The 23,280-nt window shown below is 31.3% G+C and overlaps 1 protein-coding gene across 3 annotated transcripts; it reads right to left on the bottom strand.

Moving 5' to 3' along the window:
• Positions 1–204: 204 nt before the first annotated feature.
• On the bottom strand, positions 205–9,188 carry LOC130820325 (NAC domain-containing protein 37). 3 transcript variants are annotated; one of them, XM_057685659.1, is made up of 4 exons: positions 9,036–9,188; positions 5,669–5,840; positions 4,644–4,915; positions 205–1,114 (listed from the first exon to the last, which is right to left on the bottom strand). In XM_057685659.1, the coding sequence occupies exons 2-4, from the start codon at positions 5,820–5,822 to the stop codon at positions 380–382; spliced, it is 1,161 nt and encodes a 386-aa protein (XP_057541642.1). In that variant the 5' UTR covers positions 5,823–5,840; positions 9,036–9,188; the 3' UTR covers positions 205–379. The 3 variants fall into 3 exon arrangements, with proteins under 3 accessions (XP_057541642.1, XP_057541641.1, XP_057541640.1); XM_057685658.1 differs by having other exon boundaries at positions 5,669–5,881; positions 9,036–9,152; XM_057685657.1 differs by lacking the exon at positions 9,036–9,188 and adding an exon at positions 6,029–6,494 and having other exon boundaries at positions 5,669–5,881.
• Positions 9,189–23,280: the final 14,092 nt, after the last annotated feature.

Genomic DNA, 23,280 nt, shown 5'->3' with positions numbered 1-23,280 from the left:
ATAAAATTTTATCTAACTATATTTTTCCTTATAATGAGTTTTAAAAAAACTTAAAATAGATGGATGTATAACATGGTAAAGGTCATTAGCCAATGTCCTGCATAAAGTCAAGATTCGAAAGAGGAGAAGTCGTAGACATATTATACCCGTACCCCCTCGAAGAAAAGAGCTGGAGAAATGCAGGAATAACAATATTGTAAATTGTGTAGCAAATGTAAATGTTATCACATAATAGGGAAGTATACAATAGAGAGACATATCTTCATTCCATCACAAAATATATATTCTAGTAAATTTTACAATAAGCATAACAATATCTATATATTTCATGCACATGCATGTTTTCATATGAAAAAATATCACAAAATAAGAACCCTCATTATTTATCAAAAATACATATGCCAATATTATCACAATTAGGTGAGCTAGAATTTAAAAATGTACTTACTAACTTGGTTCCATCAATTATCTCATGATCATCCATTTCATTGGTTCCATGCAAGAGCAACAATGCTTCAATATCATTTGGTGCATCACCCTCTTCATAATTATTAAAGCTTGAAGCAATCCCTTGACAATATTGTACATCATTGTTATTCTCAATTGATTTTGGATCATGACTTAATTGTGATGCTACAAACTTGTCCAATGATCTCCAATCTTGCACCTTATTCTTCATCCTCATAATATAATCACTTGTATTATTTTGATTTAGGTCATTATTCATGTTGTAATTCTCAATATTGTTGTTGTTGTTGCTGTTATTATTGTTGATGTAGGACACTAGAGAGTTGGAACTCGAGGGGACTCGTTTTAGTAAGGGTAATTGAGAAGGGCTCTCAAGTTGAGGGAGTTGTAGGTAACTATCAATTGAGGGTGAATGCATGAAATTAGCTAAGGATTCGGGTTCTAATTCTTGTTTGCATAACAAGTTCTTAGGAAAGAAATTATTGTTTGAATTGGATTGCCTTGAGATGTAGTCATGTATTGGATCTATCAATGAGCTTACACCACTTGCTTCATCATACATAAAGCTTGAGTCCCATCCCTCTCTATTCTTTGATTGTGTGCTTGTTTTCTTCTTAAATGCTCGGCAAACTACCCATCCTTCTTCCTAAATTAAACCAAAAACAAAAGATATTGGCCAATTTTCTTAGAGCAAGAAAGTTTTCATGGTTTCCTAATCATATGATCATTCACTTAACTTATACATTAACAACTAACAATTGAACACTTTTTTTCCATACAATCAATTCTAATAGTTGATTATCATAGCATTAGATAGTCAAACAAGTCAACAAGATGAGTCAACCACTGATAGCCAACAATAATTATGCCCAACTTTCAAACCATACTATTAGAGTATGTAATATATTTTGGTGTTTCAACCACAAGTTTAACCTTTTCTTTGAGTTAGTTCCTTGACATAGTATCAGAAATCAGGGTGATAAGTGGTTATATGTTTAAATCTCAACCACCTTTTAAATTCAAGTGGAATATTTTGCACCAAGTATAAGGAGGTCTTTGCTGCGTCCACACTTCTAATCCATAGAGCTCTTGTATGAAGAGGCGTGTAAGAGTAAATAACATATTCTAGAGCCTTAACCATCAGCTTAAGCGTTTGGTTGAATTGGTTTCTTGAGTGAAATGCTTGAATGTTACACAATACCATCTAATCAAACAAGCTAGAAAATCAATTGATAAATATGTTATGTGGCTCTTATGTGTTGTTTTAGTATCTAAGAGTAAAAAAAGAGAGAATTAAGTAATACTTTGTTTGTCTTTTTGAAAAAGTACCATTTAATTCAAAAAACTCTCACATATTCAATTTATATAGCTAGTTATTTTCTAGAGGGATAGAGGAAGTATTATATGAATCAATAAGAATAAGGGGACCAATAAAGGAATGATGATGATGAGATAAACAAGAAAGGAAGTAGTAGCAAAATTTGTTTGCAAGTCTATAGTGTTTGTTGTGTAAAATAAAGCATGCAATAGTAAAGGAATTTCAGGAGTCCCCATCACCCATTCAGGGTTATTCTAAGTGGCATAACTTGAGACTATGTCTTTTCTTACTTTACAAATCTCTTCATTTGTCCTCCTACCTTTTCCCATCATCTGATTTCACAAGTAATAAACTAAAGTAGTCAAAACGCGGTCAAGACTAGTTAATCTTATAAGGATTGAGTTTTGTCTTTACATGATTGAGGTGTTCATTTGGGTGATTGAGTCAGTTTCAGATGGATGTCATTTGGTTCTGTTGTATTTCGGATCAGTTATTTTTTGGATGCGTGTTACGGCGGGTCACACTCGAGTCAGGTTGGTAAGTCACGGTTCAATTGAAGATCAATCATTTGAGCTATCGGGTTAGAATCGGTTCGGTGTCGATTGAAGTTCGTGTCGAGTAGTCAATCGGTCTCGGACTGTCATCGGTTAATAATTGGTTAGGTTTTACCGGTACAGATCCAGTTCAGTATTATTTTCAGTAGAATTCAGCTACGAATTACTTATTACTATAGATTGAGTCAATATTTGATTAAGTTGTTAGATATTTTTTAATTGATGATAAGATTCCTTTTAATTAAAGCAAAATAGTTAAAATGCAAATCAGTTAGTGATTATTACTTTGTTATTTTTATTTGTTTGACTGTAAATTAAAATTTAAGTTTTATCATTTTTCATCTAATTTGATTAAAAATAGTTAAATAAACATTGACCATTGATTATTAACTCTAAATGTATGAAACCATGTATGTATAAAATTTAATTTATTAAAATTTCTATTACTTTATTAGATTAACTAATAAAGTGATTGAATATGAGTCGATCATACCTCTATGTTAAAAATTTGTTTAGGTTTACAGCATTTGAATTAAAAATTCATTCGGGTTAAGTTGGTTTTAGCCGGATCGAGTTCGACTTTGAGCATGATTTGGGTTGGGTATGACTCGGTTCGGTCACTATTACGTTTGAGTAATCTCGGTTAACAGTTATATGTCAGTTATAAAAATTGGTCGCAGTTCGGGTTCAATTTTAAGATTTTCGGTCGTAAATCGGTTCGGGCGCAACTTCGGTTCGGATACTATCGGTTCGATAAACCTAAAAAAGAAACATATTTTCAAGTCGGTTAACTTCGATTTCGGTTCGGATTTTCGGGTCTGGTCACATTTGAACAACTATAGGTAGGTTGAAGAAAGACAAATACTAAAAGAAAGTGTCAACGAAAATGGAAACTAAACTAGGAGAAGATGTTATATTATTTAACTAAGACAAAATATGATTTTATAGGTATAATTATGTAGTACGAAAAAAGGAATGACTTAGTATTTCATAATATATAATACATGAAATAACAGATGAGGTGGTTCAATTTGTAGCAAAAATAGTATTTGGCACATTCTTTATTAATATTTTAGATTGGACCGTATTTATCACTTAATAAGACCTATTATTCTCATTCCTCCTCCTTTTTGACTTATGTTGTGAATACTATCTAATCTAACTACAACCAATGTGCTTAGAAGGGAGACTAGAAAGTTTGCACCTTTAGAATTAACTATAACGTTAAAATTCCTTTTGATTATGGTCATGAAGTTGACAATAATTCTAACCATTTTTCTAAAATTTACAATTAAAGTATTAATAATATAATTGTTGTGAAATTACTTCAAGCAAATACTCACTTATTCTAATTAAATATCATATTTTATGTGTTTACTTTATTTTTTATACAATTTACAAATCAAATTGAGAATCTCAATATCACTGAATACGTCTCATAAAAAATTATAAAAAAAGTATAATTATAAAGTTCTTAAAAATTCTAAAATAGACAAATATAGAAAACAAAGGATTACATAAAGCAATCATCACACTTGGATCTTACGGTAGGACGAGATTTTAGCTCAATTATATATACTAGATATTATTTTCTTCCAATTAATTGATTTGGCACAAAAATTAAGAGCGATCAAGTAAAAGTTGAACAAGATACATATATTTGATGAAATAATATGGTTGGATATCAATTATCATTTAAACTTTTAATTATGAGGATCATATTTTGACCAAAAAAAAAACCATAAAAGTGAAAACAAAAAAACTATTATGATAAATGAAAGAAATAATTAAAATACGTTTTATATTTAGTCCATTAATATTAAAGGAAAAGGAGTGGTAAAAATAATAGAGAGTATGTACATATATCGATTAGTTATGTATTAGAGTAAACTCAAAAAGATCGAAAAGTAAAATATGATTGGAGAAGAGGCAACTCATTTATAAGCCTAAAAAAGATTCACTCTTAAAATTAGATGGTAGCAGTAGAAGTTACTATTTAAAATTTTTTCTTTCTTTATATGAGATAACTCACATGTAATTAACAACGGATAGTTCAATAGAAGTGCATGGAAATTAAGGGATGAAGAGATAAATAATAATTAATGTAAATAAAATAAAAGAAAACAAAAATCATGTTTTTCGTATGCATATAAAGAGTGGGGTATGAAACCCTTCCTTAAAAGTGGACCGTTCTTCCATACTGATGCACACAAGTTAGGCCGAGGTCCAATCGTTTTGGTTGTATATTGATTTTTATGGTTTTATTTGCCAAAAAAAATTGTAAATTAGAGAATTAGACAAACCTGAGGAGGTCCATTTTCATCAGATTCAAGTCGATATTCATGCATAATCCAATCACTTTTTTGGCCATTAGGAGCTCTACCTTTGTAAAAAACTAGGGTTTTTCTCATACCAATCAGCTTATTCTTATCAAACACAGCTTTGTCTCTTCCAGTTGCCTTCCAAAACCCTGCCATTGTGGCCCTATTTGTCCTGGTTCCTGTCGGGTACTTTTTATCCTTGTGACTGAAGAAATACCATTCATTCTGTTCCTCATATCCGATCCGACATCTATCTGCATCACTCACATATCATAAATTTATTATTAGGCTTGTATACAATAAAATCCGTATAAAAGGAGAGTTGACTGCATACAAATCTCATGAGATTTCATCTTTAAACGATTTGATATTAGGAGAAATAGCCCATCAATTATATTAAATTCCTCGACGTAGGATTAATTAAATACATATTTTTTTTATTTACAAAAATTTTAAGAATTGCACCAACTTGGTATATGAATCTCAAGATCATTGCATTGTTAGAACACCTTAATTCTCAAGATATATTACAAATGCCTCAAATTAACGATTCAGCTTAAGTTTTTTGTTGAGCCTTAAAAAATGCTATATACTCTACTGGTAGATCATCGATTATCATTTTAGTTTTTAACCAAGTACTATACAAGAATGAATAAATCTATTATCTATTTAATTAGGAACAATAATCTAAGATAGGTTAATCTTTGGAGGCTCGATCAAAAACTTAAGAAAATGATCAACTAAAGCCATCTCAAAATATATATATTAACTTAAACTTTTAGTTGAGTTATTTCTTGATATAACATCAGAAATTGAACATTGAGCATTAGATATTAGGATGCTATGCATTGCATCCAGACATTTAGCTTGCCCAAAAGGATTTCGTGTAAAGGCATTTAGAGAGCATTTAACATATCTTGAGATGACCTCAACTATCAGTTAAAACTTTTGATTAAGTGTAATATATGATGAAAAATAGAAAAAATAATGATGGATATGTGAATTACCTTGAAGATCCCAAGGCTCAATCCTATACAAATCAATGTCACGAATGACATCAAGATCGATCTTTTGAGATGCAATTTTTTTCTTGAGATAATAGCCCACAAGTTCTTCATCAGTTGGATGGAAGCGAAATCCAGGTGGTACACATGATTCCATGGACTCCACTATATTTGGCTACAAAAAGAGTTGTAGAAAAGTTTTGCTTAATGATTTTTCTGCATAAAATTTCACAAAACCTAATCACAATTATATATTGGAATACATAATCATTTTTAAAGGGTAATGAGAGAAATAAAAAAGGAGTGATTGCAAAGAAGAAATTGACAAAAATGAAGTCTAGAAGAAGGAATGATGAACCCTACTCATAGAAAGGGTGACAAGTGTTTTCAGGGATTAATCATAATCTCATTTGGTGGTAAGCATGTATCCTACACTGTCTTCACCTCTTCTTATATCAAAAGTTTCCTCCTATTATTATATACGTATTTATTATTTTATGTTACTCCACATATAATATACGTATATAAGTGTCTGATTTGACCTCTGAAAGTTAAAAATCTGGCACGGTATTTTGAAATAAACAAATTGTAAGATTATATAATATATTACGGTGCCTTAATCATCATATTAGAACCCGTAATTTCTTATCATGCTGGCTTTGAAACAAAAGTTTAAACTGATGATTAAAACTTCAAAATATATTATATATACTCTAACACAAAGATTAAGAACAACAAAGCTATTTATAATTATTATACATATAATAAAGTAATATATAAAATTAAAATAAAAAGCGTGTTATTAGCATCAAGTTAGACAAAAAACAAAAGAAAAGGTAATAAAATAATAATAATAATAATGTTTTAATAGCTCCCTAGCTAGCTACTAGAAGGCTAGAATGTAAACTAATTTCATGGATTAATTTGATTGAAGATATGTTAAAAAAAAGGAAAAAGGGAATGATGAAGTATGAAGGAGGGAAGATAATGAGAAAGAGGTAATAAATAAACGGGAAATGGAGAAGGAGCAAGAAAACGGGACAGCCAAAGAGTATGTGCTAATCATATTGTCTTGTGTTGGGACAATGGTTGAAATGATGTTACAAACAAACGGCGTTCTCATTACAATTCACCACACTTAATTCATAGGATGACTAAATGCTAACTTATTAATTAATAATAATCAATTATAAATACAAAACTATTTGTTTTATTTTAGATAAAACTAATCACTTATATTTATATTATAATATTAAATCGCAAAACTAGTTAGCTTGTTAAAAGTGCCGAGCATTCGGGGTAGTCCACCCCTTAGGGCTCCCAAAAATAAGGCGCCTAAATATTAAATAGTCTTATTCAGCCCGGTTTTGAGTAACATTTTTTAATTGATTTATTTGTGAACCATTTTTGTGTTTAAAGTAATACTCCATAATGTTACAATACATTTTATCATGATTATTTTTATTGAAATATAATGAATGGTCTCATTTTGAAATAGGTCTCCTAAAATCTTTGCTCCGTCCCTACTTGTTAGATGAAAAATGTAACTGTTTTGATTAACATAGAGTAAGACATATCAACCTAATCTCCCACACAAGTTAGATCCGGGAGAGAAGGATAGCAGACAGATCATACTTGTGCCTAGGAGTGTTCAAAAAACCTGACCCACTTGACCCGACACGTCAACCCTCATTCTAAATGGCGGGTCAATTTATGAAAAACTTAATATAACACGGGTCGGGTTATGAGGCACAAAATATATTAAGTTGGGTACCCGCCGACCGTTATATTAGAAAAAAATTTATTAAGAGCAGTTACTGTTGAAGTTTTTCACAAGACCATTATAGAGATTTAACCTGTCTCTACATATGTAGCCTAAATTTGTACCTAAACTGCCGTAGGACATGATATAATTTTAAATTTTGTTGATGTATCAGTGTGATGAATTGCTTAATTAACAAATAATCACCAATAAATTTCGACCAAAATTACCACAAATAAAATTGGGTACCCGGATCTCGGTGTCCCGATCCGATTTATCCGGGTACCCGGATAAATTGGGCCGGGACACAAGCCGTTAAAATAGGAACCCGACTGACCGAGTACTCGGCTTTCAGGGTATCCGAAATGCCGGATACCTGCTAATGAAGGACAAGGAGAAATACGCGCACTGAATTTATTCCCAAAAAGATAAATTTCTGTAAAGATAAGAGTGAGTGACACACAACGCGTCTGAGAAGATACCGGTGATCTTAAAAAGTTTAAGGGAAATGAAAAGGATTTCCAACAATTAGAGCAATAATAGCTTTATGGTGAAATGCGTTATATTTGGAGGGAAAAAAGTTTTGATTACATTTTTACATTTTCTAAAAGAAAGCGTATGTATTTTTTATGGAATTATTTTAGAGCATACTTAGTTTTCCATATGGAAGGGCAAATTTATTTGATCTATCAAGTCTCTGGAATTTCTATTGATTCAGATAATTAAAAAAGAAGTATTTATACATAAAGGAGACTTGTTAGTAGTATTATGGGGTATCCCACTCCATAATCTCGTAATGTGTAAAGTGTTTGACCGTAAATAAAACCTTAAATATATTTAACTTATAATTTTAATTTATTTTAGATTATAATTTATTTAGCCACTATTAGACCTAAAAATTAAAATAAAAAATTATAGGTTGAGCATACTAAGAGTTAGCCGAGTGGGTGCAAGCATACCGTTTCAATATAATGTCAGGATTTAACTTTCACCAACTATAAAAATAATTAATTTTCAAAGCAGTATACTCAGAATAAAAAAAATCTTTTGCTTTAATTTCTCGCTTCGAAAATCCTTAAAAAGCACTTCTCGTAGTCTGGGATTGATCTGATTATTCTCGGACTGTCGAGAACATCCCGACAAAAACTGAAAAATACACAACTATCCTCCTACGACCGACCACCACTCTAACCCTACTCTTTAACATATTACCGTCTCTTTTGATTAGTGGTACTAAATGGCGGTGATGAAAATAATTTATAGTGTAAAATCTCATTAAAAGTTTCATATCATTCTTGTTGTGATGAAATTTTAGTCACAAGATGATTAAAGTTTGACAAGCATGACCCTCAAAATAGCTAAGAGATTTTGATTCCTATTATCACTGTTTATTAACCGCCTACCAAACAGGCCGTTAAAATCAAAAATTCTTTAATGAAACGGTCTTGTGGTAAAATCATTTCTATTGGATTGATCGATGTATTAAAGTGATCAATTACAACTTATGAATAATCGAATAGAAGAATGTAACTATATATAAACAGTGATGAGACGATCTCGTACAAGACGAACTGTATCATTGTAGAGTTAGTTTTATGGAAGGAATACCTGGTGTAATTCGCTACTGATCGATCTGCTGGTGTACGTTACTGTTAGTAAAACACACACACGAAGAAGAAATGGGAAGGAGATTGGAGGAAGAAAGAAATTAAAGGGGAGACAAACGGGAGAGAGAGGAGAGTGTGAGCTTAAAAAGGAAGAGAATTAAGGAATGAGGACCATCTTGTTATGCGCATGGCTTGTTTGTAGTTGCTTGTCCCCATTTTTTGACGTCACCTTTTTCCTTCTCAACTTCTTCAATACTACTCCCCACTCTTACTTTCTATGCTTTTTATTTACTATTTTTGGTATTATGCTTGTTGACTCAAAAACTCTTTTTATTTCTTTCTTTTTTATCTGTCAAAGTCAATGTGGTCTTAACTTAAATATCACTAATCTAATTTCATCAAAATATATATTTTCCCTATGTTATTCACAACTAATGAGAATATAAACCTAGCTTTATCTTATATATTGTTGTTATTTGGCCTTTGAGTAAACATATACACAATAACTATTAGGTTAGCTAGGTAGGTTAATAGTAATACTCGTTAAGTTGATTGTTGAAGTAAGTGCCAATTCTCCTACTGTTGGAGATGGTTTTAATTACCATTTTGCTTATTTCATGGCTTGCACACTAGAGACTAATGTTGGGTGTACTGTATGGTGTAATAAGGCATGTGTTGAGATTTGGATCACTCCATGAAATCCTCGGATAAGGCAAGGGATGCCTTAAACTAGGTAAAAATGTGCTCAAGGAAGATTTTGATACATGCCTTGAGTGAGGCAAAGTAAGTGAAGAAAGATGCATTGAACGAGGCAGAACGCACGAAGGGAGAGAGTAAAAGGCTGGAACAGGCGCTTGTTCACCTTTTGTTATATTAAGTATGTTTTATGCTAATAATATTAAGAGTATGTTACTTATTAATCTTTAAACATGTTTATGAAGTTATGTGAAATATTATTATCCAATACATTATGTGTATTATGCAAAGAATATTGTTAGGGTGTTGAATTATTTAGCGTTGAATAAGTTTATGAAGTTGTGTGTTAAAATATAAGTATGATTATATTTAAAGTGTGTTTTATTCTAGAAATATTGTTAATATGTTATGTTAGTCTTTAAATTAGTTTGTGGAGTTCGATGTTAAATGAATAATGTTAATTAAACTATGATTTATGTTAAAAATATTGTTGCTATATTTTTTCTTCATATTAAAACTTATTCATAAAAGTTGCGTTAAAATTCTTATTACGTTTTTTAAATCATTATGTTAATTAGGTTAATTTAGTATTTACCAATATAAATTCAATTAAGTTGTTCTTTATAGTGAAAATGAGTTAAATATTACAAGTTATTAAATAATAATAATAATAATAATAATAATAATAATAATAATAATAATAATAATAATAATAATAATAATAATAATAACAACAATAGTTGGTTAAAAATATATTTTTTAGAATAGTTTTTATAAGTTATCAAATATTAAATTGTTGCTATGGAGTATTTGTTGCGGTCACTCTACTCTATAAAAACGCAACAATTAATTGTTTTTTTTTCCAATTCTTTTTCCTACTTATTGCTGCGTATATATAAAAACCGCAGCAAATGATTAGCAGCAAATACGTTTTTTTCCACTAGTGTATTGATTTTGTGAACATATATATATATAAAGTTTTACTTGTTTCTAACTAGAAATATTAATTTTTGTGAACTTATTTAATTTGTGAGTTTATTTAAAGAATATGGTTTTACTTGATTTATAACTAGAATATTAATTTTGTAAAAAGAATAAAGTTGTATTTGTTTTAAAGTTAGAAATGTTAATTTTGATAACTTATTTCAAGAAGAATGAATTTGGTAGCCACTTTTGAGAAATATTGATTTGGAGACTAAAAATAAAATATTAAGTTATGATTGTGATTTTATTTGTAGTCAACAAGTGAATTAATGAATATAAAGTTGTAAATAATGTTTAATGTGTAAAAGTTAAGCTATAAACATAAAAGGGCAAAAAGATAATTTAATGTCTATGATTAATAATCGTATTAAAATAAAAAAAAAAAAGTTATCATCTAAATTAATTAAAGTCAAAGTTAACTTGTAGTAATAAATTTTTATGATGTGATGTTCTTCTGTGAACTTGTATTGGTTGGATGACCCTGTTAGTAAGGTAATATCGAATCATAGACTGACAGGTAAATTCCCAGCGCCCGTGTTTGTCGATACGCAAAATATGATGTTATTATCGGGGTGTAACACCCGAATTTCCTCCCGTCCTTTACAGTATGAATTTCCAACCCCTTACACGAAACCATAAGTCGTGAAGGAAGGGAGGAAATTCGGGTATTACACGGGGTCTTTGAGCTATCTTGTAAAAGTTTGAGCATAGAAATACTGGAGGAGTGATGACTTCCACAACAATTAGATGTAAGGTTTCGCCCTAAATGTAGCCAGATCCGTACATATATCAGGTGTCATAAAATTGTGTTTGTTGTGAAATGAAACAATGATATATTTGTATGATATTGATGTTATAATATATGGTATAGTTATGTAAGTAGCAGTAAGGTACCTCTGCTAGTGTTGAGAATGATAACATAACAACTTAACGTATAGTGAATGCAGTGAAGGAAACAGTGAAAGAATGCAGTGGTATTAATTAATTAAATTATTAATACATAGCTCTATTATTATTTTGTAAATATACTATATAATTCCGTATTGTTGAGATGGTTAAGGAAGTATACTCAGCATTAGACGCTGATCCGATTCAACTGGATGTCATTTGTTATATAAGTGGCAGCATTTTGCAGGAATTAGTTTCAGATTTCGATCCAGCTCGCAGCTACAAATTAATTATGCTATGAGAACTTAGCTGGATTTTGTTTATTTACTTGACGTATTCGATGATCATAATATATTTTATTTTTATTTATTTTGGAAGAAACAATATTCATTTCACTTTTTATTACTCTAACGTATGATCTAATGATTCTAGCTACGATCCAAAAACAAAAGAGCAATCCAAATCGTAAGTATAATTTTACGTTTGCACTTTGAATTTTTTTTTTAGATGGATCACAACACGATTATATGATCCAAAAGCATATTGTATGCTATGCTCATCAAAGTATAACCAAAACAAATATACTATCTATTGAATCGGTTTTTCGTCAATTGGTAATTATAGAAACTCGCTAATAAGTACTAATGATGTTGATAATTATTATTTTGACACAAGCTTAATAACATTCCATTAAAAGATGAGAATGTTGGAGCACTCCTTAGGAAAATATTTGATCAAAGGGTGTAATAAGTCCTTTTAATAGAAGGTATAAGTGTTCCATAATGTATGACAATGGAAGGATCCATAATAGATTTAGATGGCATTCTTGTATAGACAATATGGATGCACCATTTTAACTATTTTAGTATTCACAGGTCATTGGATTGTTTGTATGCTATAAACATGCACATTGATAAGTTGAGTTGATTAATTAACAAACTAGGATCAACTGATTGGGTGGAAATTAAGAGGACAATGGAGTATGGTACAAGTTATGGTGCTACTTGGATTACCAATGAAATGAGTAATTCTTTTACAAGTGGTTAGGTGTTTATTTATGGAGAAGGTTTTATAACATGTCTTTCAAAAAACTAATTTGTATATCTGATTTCAACATCTGATGGATAATTTAGTTTAGAATATGAAGGTTGATAAGAGATTAAATACTCTCTAGAGAGCGGGTGAATAGAAAGTATGCTTGTTTCAAAACTTTTCCTTTAAAGGTTGGCTCAAGAACTTGGGAGACCTTTCAAACAGTTTTCTAGAACTGCTTTAGGTCGAATAACAATTTGTTAATGAACCCTAGATAACTAAGACGATCTCTCTATCTTCTCTCACCACGTTCTTCCCCTTGAAGAACGATCTACAAGTTCCCTTAACAAAAGATCTAAACACAATCTCACAAAAGAGAAAACAAAAGAATACTTTTAAAAGTATTCTAAGACATTAAGGCGTAAATGAATCTATAATTCTAACTCTCTTTAACTCTAAAACCTATTACAAATGTGAGAGTTAGATAAACTATAAAATATTAGATTTATAACTCCTTTTTATTTTAGACTCAAAGTAATTAGATAGCAATATGTAGGTTGTGTTGTTCGTTCTTCAATACTTGAATGAAGCTTTTATATATAAGGTACGCCTTTAAATAGCCGTTGAGAGTCATAAAGCTTCATCTCCTTATTTAAACAACTTAACCAATTTAGATAACCACATATTATTTCTAGATAATAGTCACATTTTGATCTAGTCTTTCCTATGTTTTAGGTACATCAAAAACGTTTCCACATACTTAGGAAAACACTCCTACTCGTTTACTACGTAAATTATTTATCTTAATTAAGCATTAAAACAGTGTGATATTGTTTGATCTAATTTGTTAATTTTTAGGACACATGACTTAAGTCAATGTTTAGAATAAACCTATTTTGACTTATATCTTTGACTTTAGACTTATGTTATTTATCATTTAATCATTTTATAGTTAATATGATTTGGACCTATTAAACAACTAAATGTAATTACTTAATTTATTAATTTAATTTAATATGCGTATTGAATATCATCACTTAAAGTAGTTGAGTCTTCAGAATATTTACCATAACTATTCGCTAATATGTATAAGGTTATAATTGTCTAATATATAGTTTACATTATTCTCATTCACTCAAACACACCGAGTTCGATCATTGAGCATCGAAGTATGATCGATTAAAAGATAGTCTGATACTTTAATTTATTTGTTTCAAGTTTTATTATAGGAACTTTAAAATTATATAATAATCTTGTACACCGTAAAATGATTGAAACCCAAACCTAAAATGCTTTTAAAATAATCGAAGATAAACAAACTTGAAAATTAGACATTATTGTAGTATTGATTTGAAAAGTATGTGTTAACGAAAATGTCTTCAGCTGAAACAATTAAAAGAAATTAAAATAATGTATCTGTTAAAATCACATATAATTAAGTTTCCTTTAGAAAAGAGAATCTACGATGATCAAAAACTGACTACAAACTTAATTTGATATTGATCTGATCGTTAGTTGATTGTAACCGACCCTTACTCTAAAGTAAGGTTCGAATCATAATTGTACCTTGGGTAACTGAACTAATTATTGGCCGATAAAAACCGAACCCAGTTAACTCTCGATTCAATCTACAACTGATATTGAATCCGTGCAAACTCAATAACTTGAATAACTCATCTTAAATTGACTCGTAACTAATTGATCGATCACGAATTTATACAGCTTCGCCACGTAACCGAAAAGAAATTGATTTAAAAACCAACAAAATCGAGGAGGCCCAACTGAAATCGATCTATTAACCCAAATGAATATGGCGGTAATATTGTTTACGGCGCAGGTAAGATTGATGACTTCAAGCCGACCACACCGTCCTACGTGGACAACTATTCCACCTCATTTAGAAATATACACCTACGTGGTATAAAAATATAAAAGAAAGTAATTTAACTATTGTTCGTTGCAAAGAAAGTAAAGATGTACTACTAATCACTTGTTTCATAAATTACAATTAGACTTGTCAAAACGATTACTGGAACAAGTTTTTAGTAATTAATGTCATTAATATGGTCGGTGAGGTGGACTTTTGTTTATGTTATTTGTTGTTAGGTCAATCTTACATCCACTTAATTATAGGCTGGATTATTTTTGAATCATATGGTATTATATTTAGATTGCGTTTGTATCAACTCTATGGACAAAGGAGACTTTTCCTTTACTATTAAAATTATTCCAAAAATATACTCCCTCCTGTTCACCTTTAAGACTTCCATTTGACTTTATGCGAATTTTAAGGAGAGTCAAAAGTGGGGCCCTAATGGTAGCAAAGAGAGTGGTATTATGAGTTTTTAATGTAAGGAAAGAAAATTAGTATGGGTGATGGAGGGTATAATTGAAAATATGATAAAGTTACTAAGGACATAAAAGTCAAAAACCCATGCCAAAAACAGAAATGGGACAATTAAGGTGACTTAACCATAAAAGGAAATGGGACACATAAGCTGAATAGGAGGGAGTATAATATTTTCGGATCCAGCCTGAGTTTCGGTCGGGGTTGACACAAATTTTTTCAGACATTATTGAGTCCGATTATTTTCAAATCGCGGGTCAAAACTTTCACAATTAGGATCCATTAATTTACATCATATTCCAAGTCAATTTTGGATAGGGTTAATTTTAAAAGTCGAATTACAATTTAGATTTAAAAAAAAAAGAATTAAAGATGTTTAAAAATGATAAATTGGTCATGAAGTTTTTAATTGAGAATATTGTAGTTCACTAGCTACGAAAACAAGGTATACTTTAGTTTTTTTATAGTTATGGACAACAGTCACACATAAAATAACAAAATATTCTTTTTAAAGCATTGCTTTTAAGCATTAAAAAAGAAGAAGAAATGATAATAAATATGAATCACATAAAAATTATAGGCACTTTAGTCCGTCTGTTGATGAGAATTTTTACCAAAATCAATGCACGTACAATTTATAAAAATACTCCATCCTTTCTTTTTTTATCTTTCACTCTGGGTTTTTCACACATATTAAGGAAGATAGAATCTTTGGGTTGTAGTTGGTATTATTTTAATTAAATAGTAGGATGAAGTAATGATTGTATTGAAAGTATGAGAGAGAAAATAATTATGAAGTAAATAAAAGAAAATGGGTAAATTAAAAGAAAAAGGAGGATTGTAAGGGGTAAAAATGGGATAAAAACTTTTTAAAAATAGAAAGTATTCTAAAGTGGAAGAACTTATGAAACTACCCGTTATAGTAAGGTGGAAGAACTTAAAAAAACGGAGGGAGTATTAGATTAGATGAGAAATTGCTTTACATTCTATATGGTTCATGATTTTTTTATTAACAACTAAAAATAATCATGTAGTATTTTTTGTCTATAAAAAATTTGCCAAAATTTAAAAAGGTTCAAATTAAAAAATATATTATGGATGGTATAAGTATTTATCGAGTATATATGTCTTTTATAATAGGTAAGATTACTGCGAGTAATATAATCTTTTGTTAATTTTCCTACAATAAATATTAATTTTGATTAACCATGTATATCACTAACTTATGGGGTTTTTTACCTGGAATAATACCAACTTTAGCTTATTAGCTAATTATTTACCGATTTTTTTGGTCATATAATTTTTTTATAGTTTGATTTTTAACACGTTAAGGATATTATACGGAAATACCCCCTCAGTTGGTATTATTCATGATTAATCATAATTCGGAATTATTATAGAAAATAAACAAAAATTGTATAATCCCTAGTAATTTTTCCATAAGGGTAAATAATTTATATGAATTAAGTTCCTAGTAGGATTGAAAAGTGACCAAGGTATATTTCAGGCTTTAATTGGTTTATGAACAATTTTAACAATTAAATCCCATTCTTAGAATATTAGTAGTATCGTGAGAGTTATCATTTAGTTTAGTAATATTAGTAACATGTTAAAGGATATTATTGGGAAACACCCATTTCATACTTGCTTGTTGAGAGTTTTTAGTCTTACTTTATGTTAAAGTATACCTCAAAGCTTCAATAATGGCGATCAAAGCTTAATGCAACAGAAAATGAAGAAGATGATTTGGGTAAAAACATAAAGAAAACAGAGAAAGGAAAAATTGCATGTTATTATTTCAATAATAGGGGTTTGTATAATACATTCCAAATTACATATATATGTATATGTCAGAATCTAAAAGAGAGCATCCATTTTGTAATAGAATATAGTTTGTTACAAAATAAGAGTAGCTGAGCTGGCGACTTGCTTATGTTGGACTAATATCCTCAACACCCCCCCTCAAACTAGGGTTGTGTAACATGCCTAGTTTGGATAGGAGAGTGTTATGCTGAGAAGATGGTAAGATTTTAGTCAACACGTCTGCCAATTGAGAGGAAGTAGGGAGATAGGTAAGCTGAATTAGTCCCTCGAGGACTTTATCTCTTGTGAAATGGCAGTCCACCTCTATATGTTTTTGTTCTCTCGTGAAATATAGGATTTTTAGCAATGTGTATAGCACTTTGATTGTCACAATGCAAGGTTACAGGCTGCAAATAATGTAACTATATCTCTGTGAGAAGTCTAACCACCCAAGCTACTTCACTTGCTGCAGAAGACATTGCACGATATTCAGCTTCACTAGATGATTTTGACACAGTGCTTTGTTTCTTTGACTTCCAGGCAATTGGTGATCCACCTAGAAGAACAACATAGCCTGTTATGGAACGTCTGGAATTAAGACATGAGGCCCAATCAGAATCGCTAAATGCTTGGAGAGACAGTTTGTCCGAGACTTTTATCAGTATACCTTGCCCTGAAGTGTTTGCCACATACCTCAAAGTGTGGTGCAAGGCAACAATGTGTGGTATTCTTGGTGTCTGCATAAATTGGCTAAGATGTTGCACAGTATAGGCTAGGTCAGGCCTTGTATGAGTTAAAAATTAAGCTTGCCAACCATTGTTCTGTAGTAACTGGGTTCAGAATAAAGTTCACCTTGATCTTGATATAGCTTGAGATTTTGAGGGAGAGGAGTTACAGCAGGTTTGGATACATCAACTTTAGAAGTTTGTAATAAATCCTTGGTGAACTTCCGTTGAGTAAGACCAATGCCATTTGGCAGGTATCCAACCTCAATGCCCAACAAATAGTGTAGTTTACCCAGATCTTTGATGCTGAACACCTTGTGTAGATGAGATTTGAGCTGTGAGATGACAATGTGATCATTACCTGTAACAATAATGTCATCTACATAAACTGCTACTGCTGTGAATGAGTTTTGTTGATCCCTTAGAAATAGACTGTAGTCATTTTTAGATTGATAAAAACCTTGAGAAAGAAGTTCAGAAACTAGTTTTGCAAACCACTGCCTTGAAGCTTGTTTAAGGCCATATAGAGATTTCTTTAGGAGGCAAACTTTCTTTGAATCATTATGTAAACCTTCAGGAGCTTTCATGTATACTTCCTCATTTAAATCCCCATGTAAAAAAGCGTTATTAACATCTAATTGAAAGATATCCCAATGCTTATAGACTGCCAAAGAAATAAGACATCTTACAGTTGTCATCTTTACTACGGGAGAAAATGTCTCTTCATAGTCTATTCCTTCCTTTTGTGTATATCCCTTTGCTACTAGTCTAGCTTTGTATCATTCAATCGAGCCATCTGCTTGTAGTTTGATCTTATATACCCATTTGCAACCAATTGCTTTCTTTCCTTTTGGCAAATCAACCATATGCCAAGTCTGATTGTTTTCCAAGGCCTGTAACTCCTGTTGCATGGCAGCTTTCCATTCCTTATATTGTTTAGCTTCATTATATGATTGTGGTTCAAATAGAGATGTCATAGAGGCTATCAAACACTTATGTGAATCTGGTAATGTAGAAAAACTGAGAATATTGCACCAATTTGGGGGATTAGAAGAAACAGCAGCATGAGAACAGACATAATCTGCTAAATACAGAGGTATTTGCTTAGTTCTTGTTGAGTGTCTGGTTTGTTGTAAGGAAGGTTGATTTGTGATTGTATTTTGATGGCTAACATGTTGTGAAAGATCTATTAATTGGCCAGAAGGGATAGGAGAAGAATTAGGGGCAGAATGAGATGTAGACTGTGATGTTGTTGAAGGAAGAATATCATCCTCAGTGTAAGCAGAGGGATTAGTTGTTATAGGTAAAAAGAATGGATAGAAAGGAGAATAATGAGGTGATGTTGTTGTTGGTAAATGAAAGGGAAAATGCTTCTCAAAGAAAACTACATCCCTGGAGATCAGAACCTTCTTTGTCACTAAATCATACACTTTATACGCTTTTTGCAAATTTGGATAACCAATGAAAACACAGGGATTGGCCCTAGCATCAAACTTGGTTCTATGAATTTTCTTAGTTGAAACAAAACACAGGCAGCCAAAGGATCTTAGATGAGATAGATTTGGTTTTGTTTGAAGTAGTTTCTCTTGAGGAGAAATTAGGCCCAAAGATTGTAGGGGCATTCTATTTATTAGATAGGCAGCTGTGAGGACACAATCACCCCAGAATTGTTTAGGCAAGTTTGATTAGAATGAGAGGGCTCTGGCAGTTTCAAGAAGATGTTTGTGTTTTCTTTCCACCACTCCATTTTATTGTGGAGTGTCAGAACAAGCTTTGTAATGTATGATTCCTTTAGTAAGCAAAAAATCTTTCATGGGTCCTTCACAAAGGTCTGGTGCATTAACAGATCTAATACTTTTGATAAGAGCATTAAATTGAGTTTTTACATAAAAATAGAAAGATTTGAATATAGACACAGCATCACTTTTATATTTCATGAGATAAATCCAAGTAGTTCTAGTGAAATCATCAACTATAGTGAGAAACATAGTACAACCATGATGAGTACAATGCTTATAAGGACCCCAGGTGTCTAAATGAAGAAGCTCAAAAGGAACTATAGTTTTGATATGACTATTGGTGAAAGATAGTCTACTTTGTCTAGCTGCAGGGAAAATTTTACAAAAGGAAGTGTGTTGGTAACTAGAAATTCTTAGAGTAGGCAAGACATGCTTTATTACATTGAAAGGAGGATGACCTAGTCTTAGGTGCCATAATTTGGCATTATTTGAATCTGATATAGCTGAATAGCAGGAACGTTGGGAAGGAGCTTGATCTTGAACAGTTGGCTTGGGAAAGACTGGTGTTGATTGACAGTAATATAATCCATGTTTGAGATTACCAAGCTGTATTGGATTTTTCAGAGAAGGGCCTTGTATAGAACATGTGTTATTTGAAAAAGAAACAGTGCATGATAGATCTCTACAAAGTTTAGTCACAAAGATAAGATTGAAGTGGAACTGAGGAACGTGCAACACATCTTGCAACATAATGTCAGAATTTAATGGAATATTGCCGTGGTGTTTTATCATAGCTTGAGAGCCATCAGGTAAAGTAATGCTATTTTTAAGATGTGAAGGAAAAGGTTGGTAAGAATCAAAAAGATCAAGGTTGTATGTCATGTGATTGGTAGCACCACTGTCAATTATCCAAATAGCATTATCAGTTGAAAGTAAACATTGCTCACCAGCTAAGAAGCAGGCGGTGTTTGAATCTTCAGCAAAAATTGGAGATGCTTCTTCCTTTTGTTGATTGATCAAATGGAGCAGCATATTATATTGTTCAGTGGTGAAAGAATTTGAACCAGCTGGAGTAGGTTGTAGCTCTTTTTGATCAGGATTTTCCAATTCAGCCTAACACTACGATCCTTTTCTTGCTTTCGCCTCTTTCCCATTTATAATATTTTTCGATCATTTTTAAATCAAAAAGAATATTAGGAGTAGTACTTTAGAACTTTTTCGATCTTTAATATTTTTCCCATTTATAATATTTCAAGTTGACGAAATAGAAGTTTGAATAAATTTTGAAAATACATATAAGATGATAAATATATATATTTGAGATATTGTTACATTCGTCTTCTTGATGTATTGTTATTTACTATTTTTTTTATTTATATCACGATACATACTTAGAATTATTGAGTTTTAAAAATTAATTTTAAAATTATGTAAAAAATAAATGGAAACCATAGACAACAGATTAACAACAATATACCTAAAAACTATCCCATCAACCACAAAATCCCTTCCTAATTATAATTGTGACCTCTCCTTCAAATCCAATCATCATCGTAATTCGTTAGGTTTGATGGTATTTTCTCCATAAAAGGCAAAAGCTAAAGGAGTGAGCTAAAATGGAGGAAAAAATTTAATGATTTAAAATGGTATTTTTCTAAGAATAACTTAAACTAACCAAAACTTTTTAAAACTAGAATATAGTATTTTTATAGAAATGCTTAAACAACAAAAATATGGAGAAATAGACAAGATAAGATCAGTTTTAATGAGCTAATAATGAAATTTGGTATGTCACTATATGCTTTCTCATAAGCACGTGTCGCCAGTGGCGGACCCAGGAATTTCAATTTGGGGGGGGCAAAATCCGAACGTCACGTCGTTCGAATAATTTGATCGTCGTCCGAATAATTTTTTTTAAGAAAAATAGAAAAATACAAGAAAAATAGAAAATTACAATTTACAATATCAAATCCGATGTTAAAAGTTTTACAATCCAAAATATTAAAAAAAAAAAAATACAAGCGTTCAAATAAAAATTACAAATTCATCCTTCGAGTTTTCATATTTTTAAAGCGATCAATAATCTTTTCATCAGAAACTTGTAGAAACACTTCCTTCTCAATAATCTTTCATTAGGGGGATAATCCATTATGTTTTTCCTCAATCCCGGGTCATGAGGAAGAAGTTCAACATCATACACCCATTCATCATCCAATGGTTCATCACAACTACTTGAACCACCTACTTCCATATTAACATCTTCACTTGGAGGGGAACTTAAAGGAGGACTTAAAGGGGAACTTAAAGGAGAAGATTCATTGCCTTCGTTAGATGTTTGTTGGGATTTCATTCTTTTAAACAATAATTCACGAAGATCGGGTTGTCTTCCCTTTACTTTTGACTTTTTCGAACAAGGTGAACTTGAATTACTTGACATTTCCTAATTAAATTAAAAATATGACTCATAATTCAATAATCTCACTTACCAAATGCAATAATCTCATAATTCCAATGCAAAAATCAGTTTATAAACCCACATCAAATTTTATAATTCCAATGCAATAATCTCACTTACCAAAAATCAGTTCATAATTCAATAATCTCACTACCCATTGCAAAAAACGTCATAATTTTGTTGAAAAAACAACAAATTATGTTGCAATTCACCCAAAACAATCCAAATTTAGAATTTTCATACGAGAATAATCAACAAAAGAATAAGATAATTAACAAAATTAATAAAATTAAGTTAAGAGAAACTGCGTACCTTCAATGGTAACTCGGGAAGACGACGGGACTGTACTTAAACAGAGGGTTAGAGCCGGCGACCGGCGTCGTCACTCGTCACTTCGTCAGCAAGGAGAAGAGCAGGAAGAGGATTGAGGAAAGATTGACAGTCGAAGTGTCGAACACTCAGAGTCTCAGACGAAGACGAAGACGAAGCGAAGACGAAGATTGAGGAAGAGGAAGGCAGGAAATTTAGGGTTTGTTTGTGTCGAAGGTCAAGAAGCTCACCAAGTCACCATTGACGAAGCTCAGACCGTCAGACGAAGATTGACAGTCAGACGAAGACGAAGAGTCGAAGACGAAGCGAAGACCAAGCGGGCAAGCGAATGAGCGATGAAGCGAAGACGAAGAGGAAGGCAGGAAATTTAGGGTTTGTTTCTGGGTTTCTCTTTCTTCCGCCTCCAAACGCTTTTTTTCAATTTTTTTTAAATTTTTTTTTTTTTTAAAAAAACGGATTTAATTTTTTAAGATTGGGGGGTCCACTGCCCCCCCTTGCACCCCTCTGGGTCCGCCACTGCGTGTCGCTAATTTTATCGCAGGATGAAAAAAAACAACGTTAAGTACTGAACGCCACATGCAACAATAAAACTCGCCCTTAATTCGTAAAAAAAAGTTAAAATAAAAAAAACCTCCCCCACCTTTCCACCGTCCATTGTCTACCCTAAACCCCCCTTAACGACCAACAAACCCACCACCATCACCATAACCGCCCTAAACCATCATCAAGATATCTTATTAGACATTTGAACATGTTCAACATGTTCAACCATAATTTAATCCAAAAAATTAAAGACCTTAATAATTAATATTAAATTACGTAATATGTGTTACGTATTCAATAACACGTTGTGGATTTTGCACGGCCTATGTGTCTTATGAATTATGACGCATTCATAACTTAAAGAATTTGCTAGAGAACGCAATGACAAAGGAAACAATACATTATTTGGGAAATAAAATAATAATTATCTTGAATCATCAAACATCTAATCTAAGTAATATTTAAAATTCATTGTTTAAAGTATTAATTGTACTTATCTGCATCTTAAACACGAATTAATCTGTCTTTCTAATTATATTATTCTAATTATTGATCGTCTATTAATTAGTGTAAGATATAACACATTGAATCTCTAAGCATGATCAGAAAGTCATGTGTAGATTTACTCCATGTTGTTTTAGTGTGCACATGTTTTAAAATGTATTAAAATAGTAAATATTTTTATTAAAGAAATACGATTAATA

The sequence above is a fragment of the Amaranthus tricolor genome, chromosome 8 (assembly GCF_026212465.1).
Source record: "Amaranthus tricolor cultivar Red isolate AtriRed21 chromosome 8, ASM2621246v1, whole genome shotgun sequence".
NCBI classification, from domain to species: domain Eukaryota; kingdom Viridiplantae; phylum Streptophyta; class Magnoliopsida; order Caryophyllales; family Amaranthaceae; genus Amaranthus; species Amaranthus tricolor.
The sequence above is the reverse complement of the archived record's forward strand: the minus strand, read 5'-3'. Positions and strand labels throughout refer to the sequence as shown.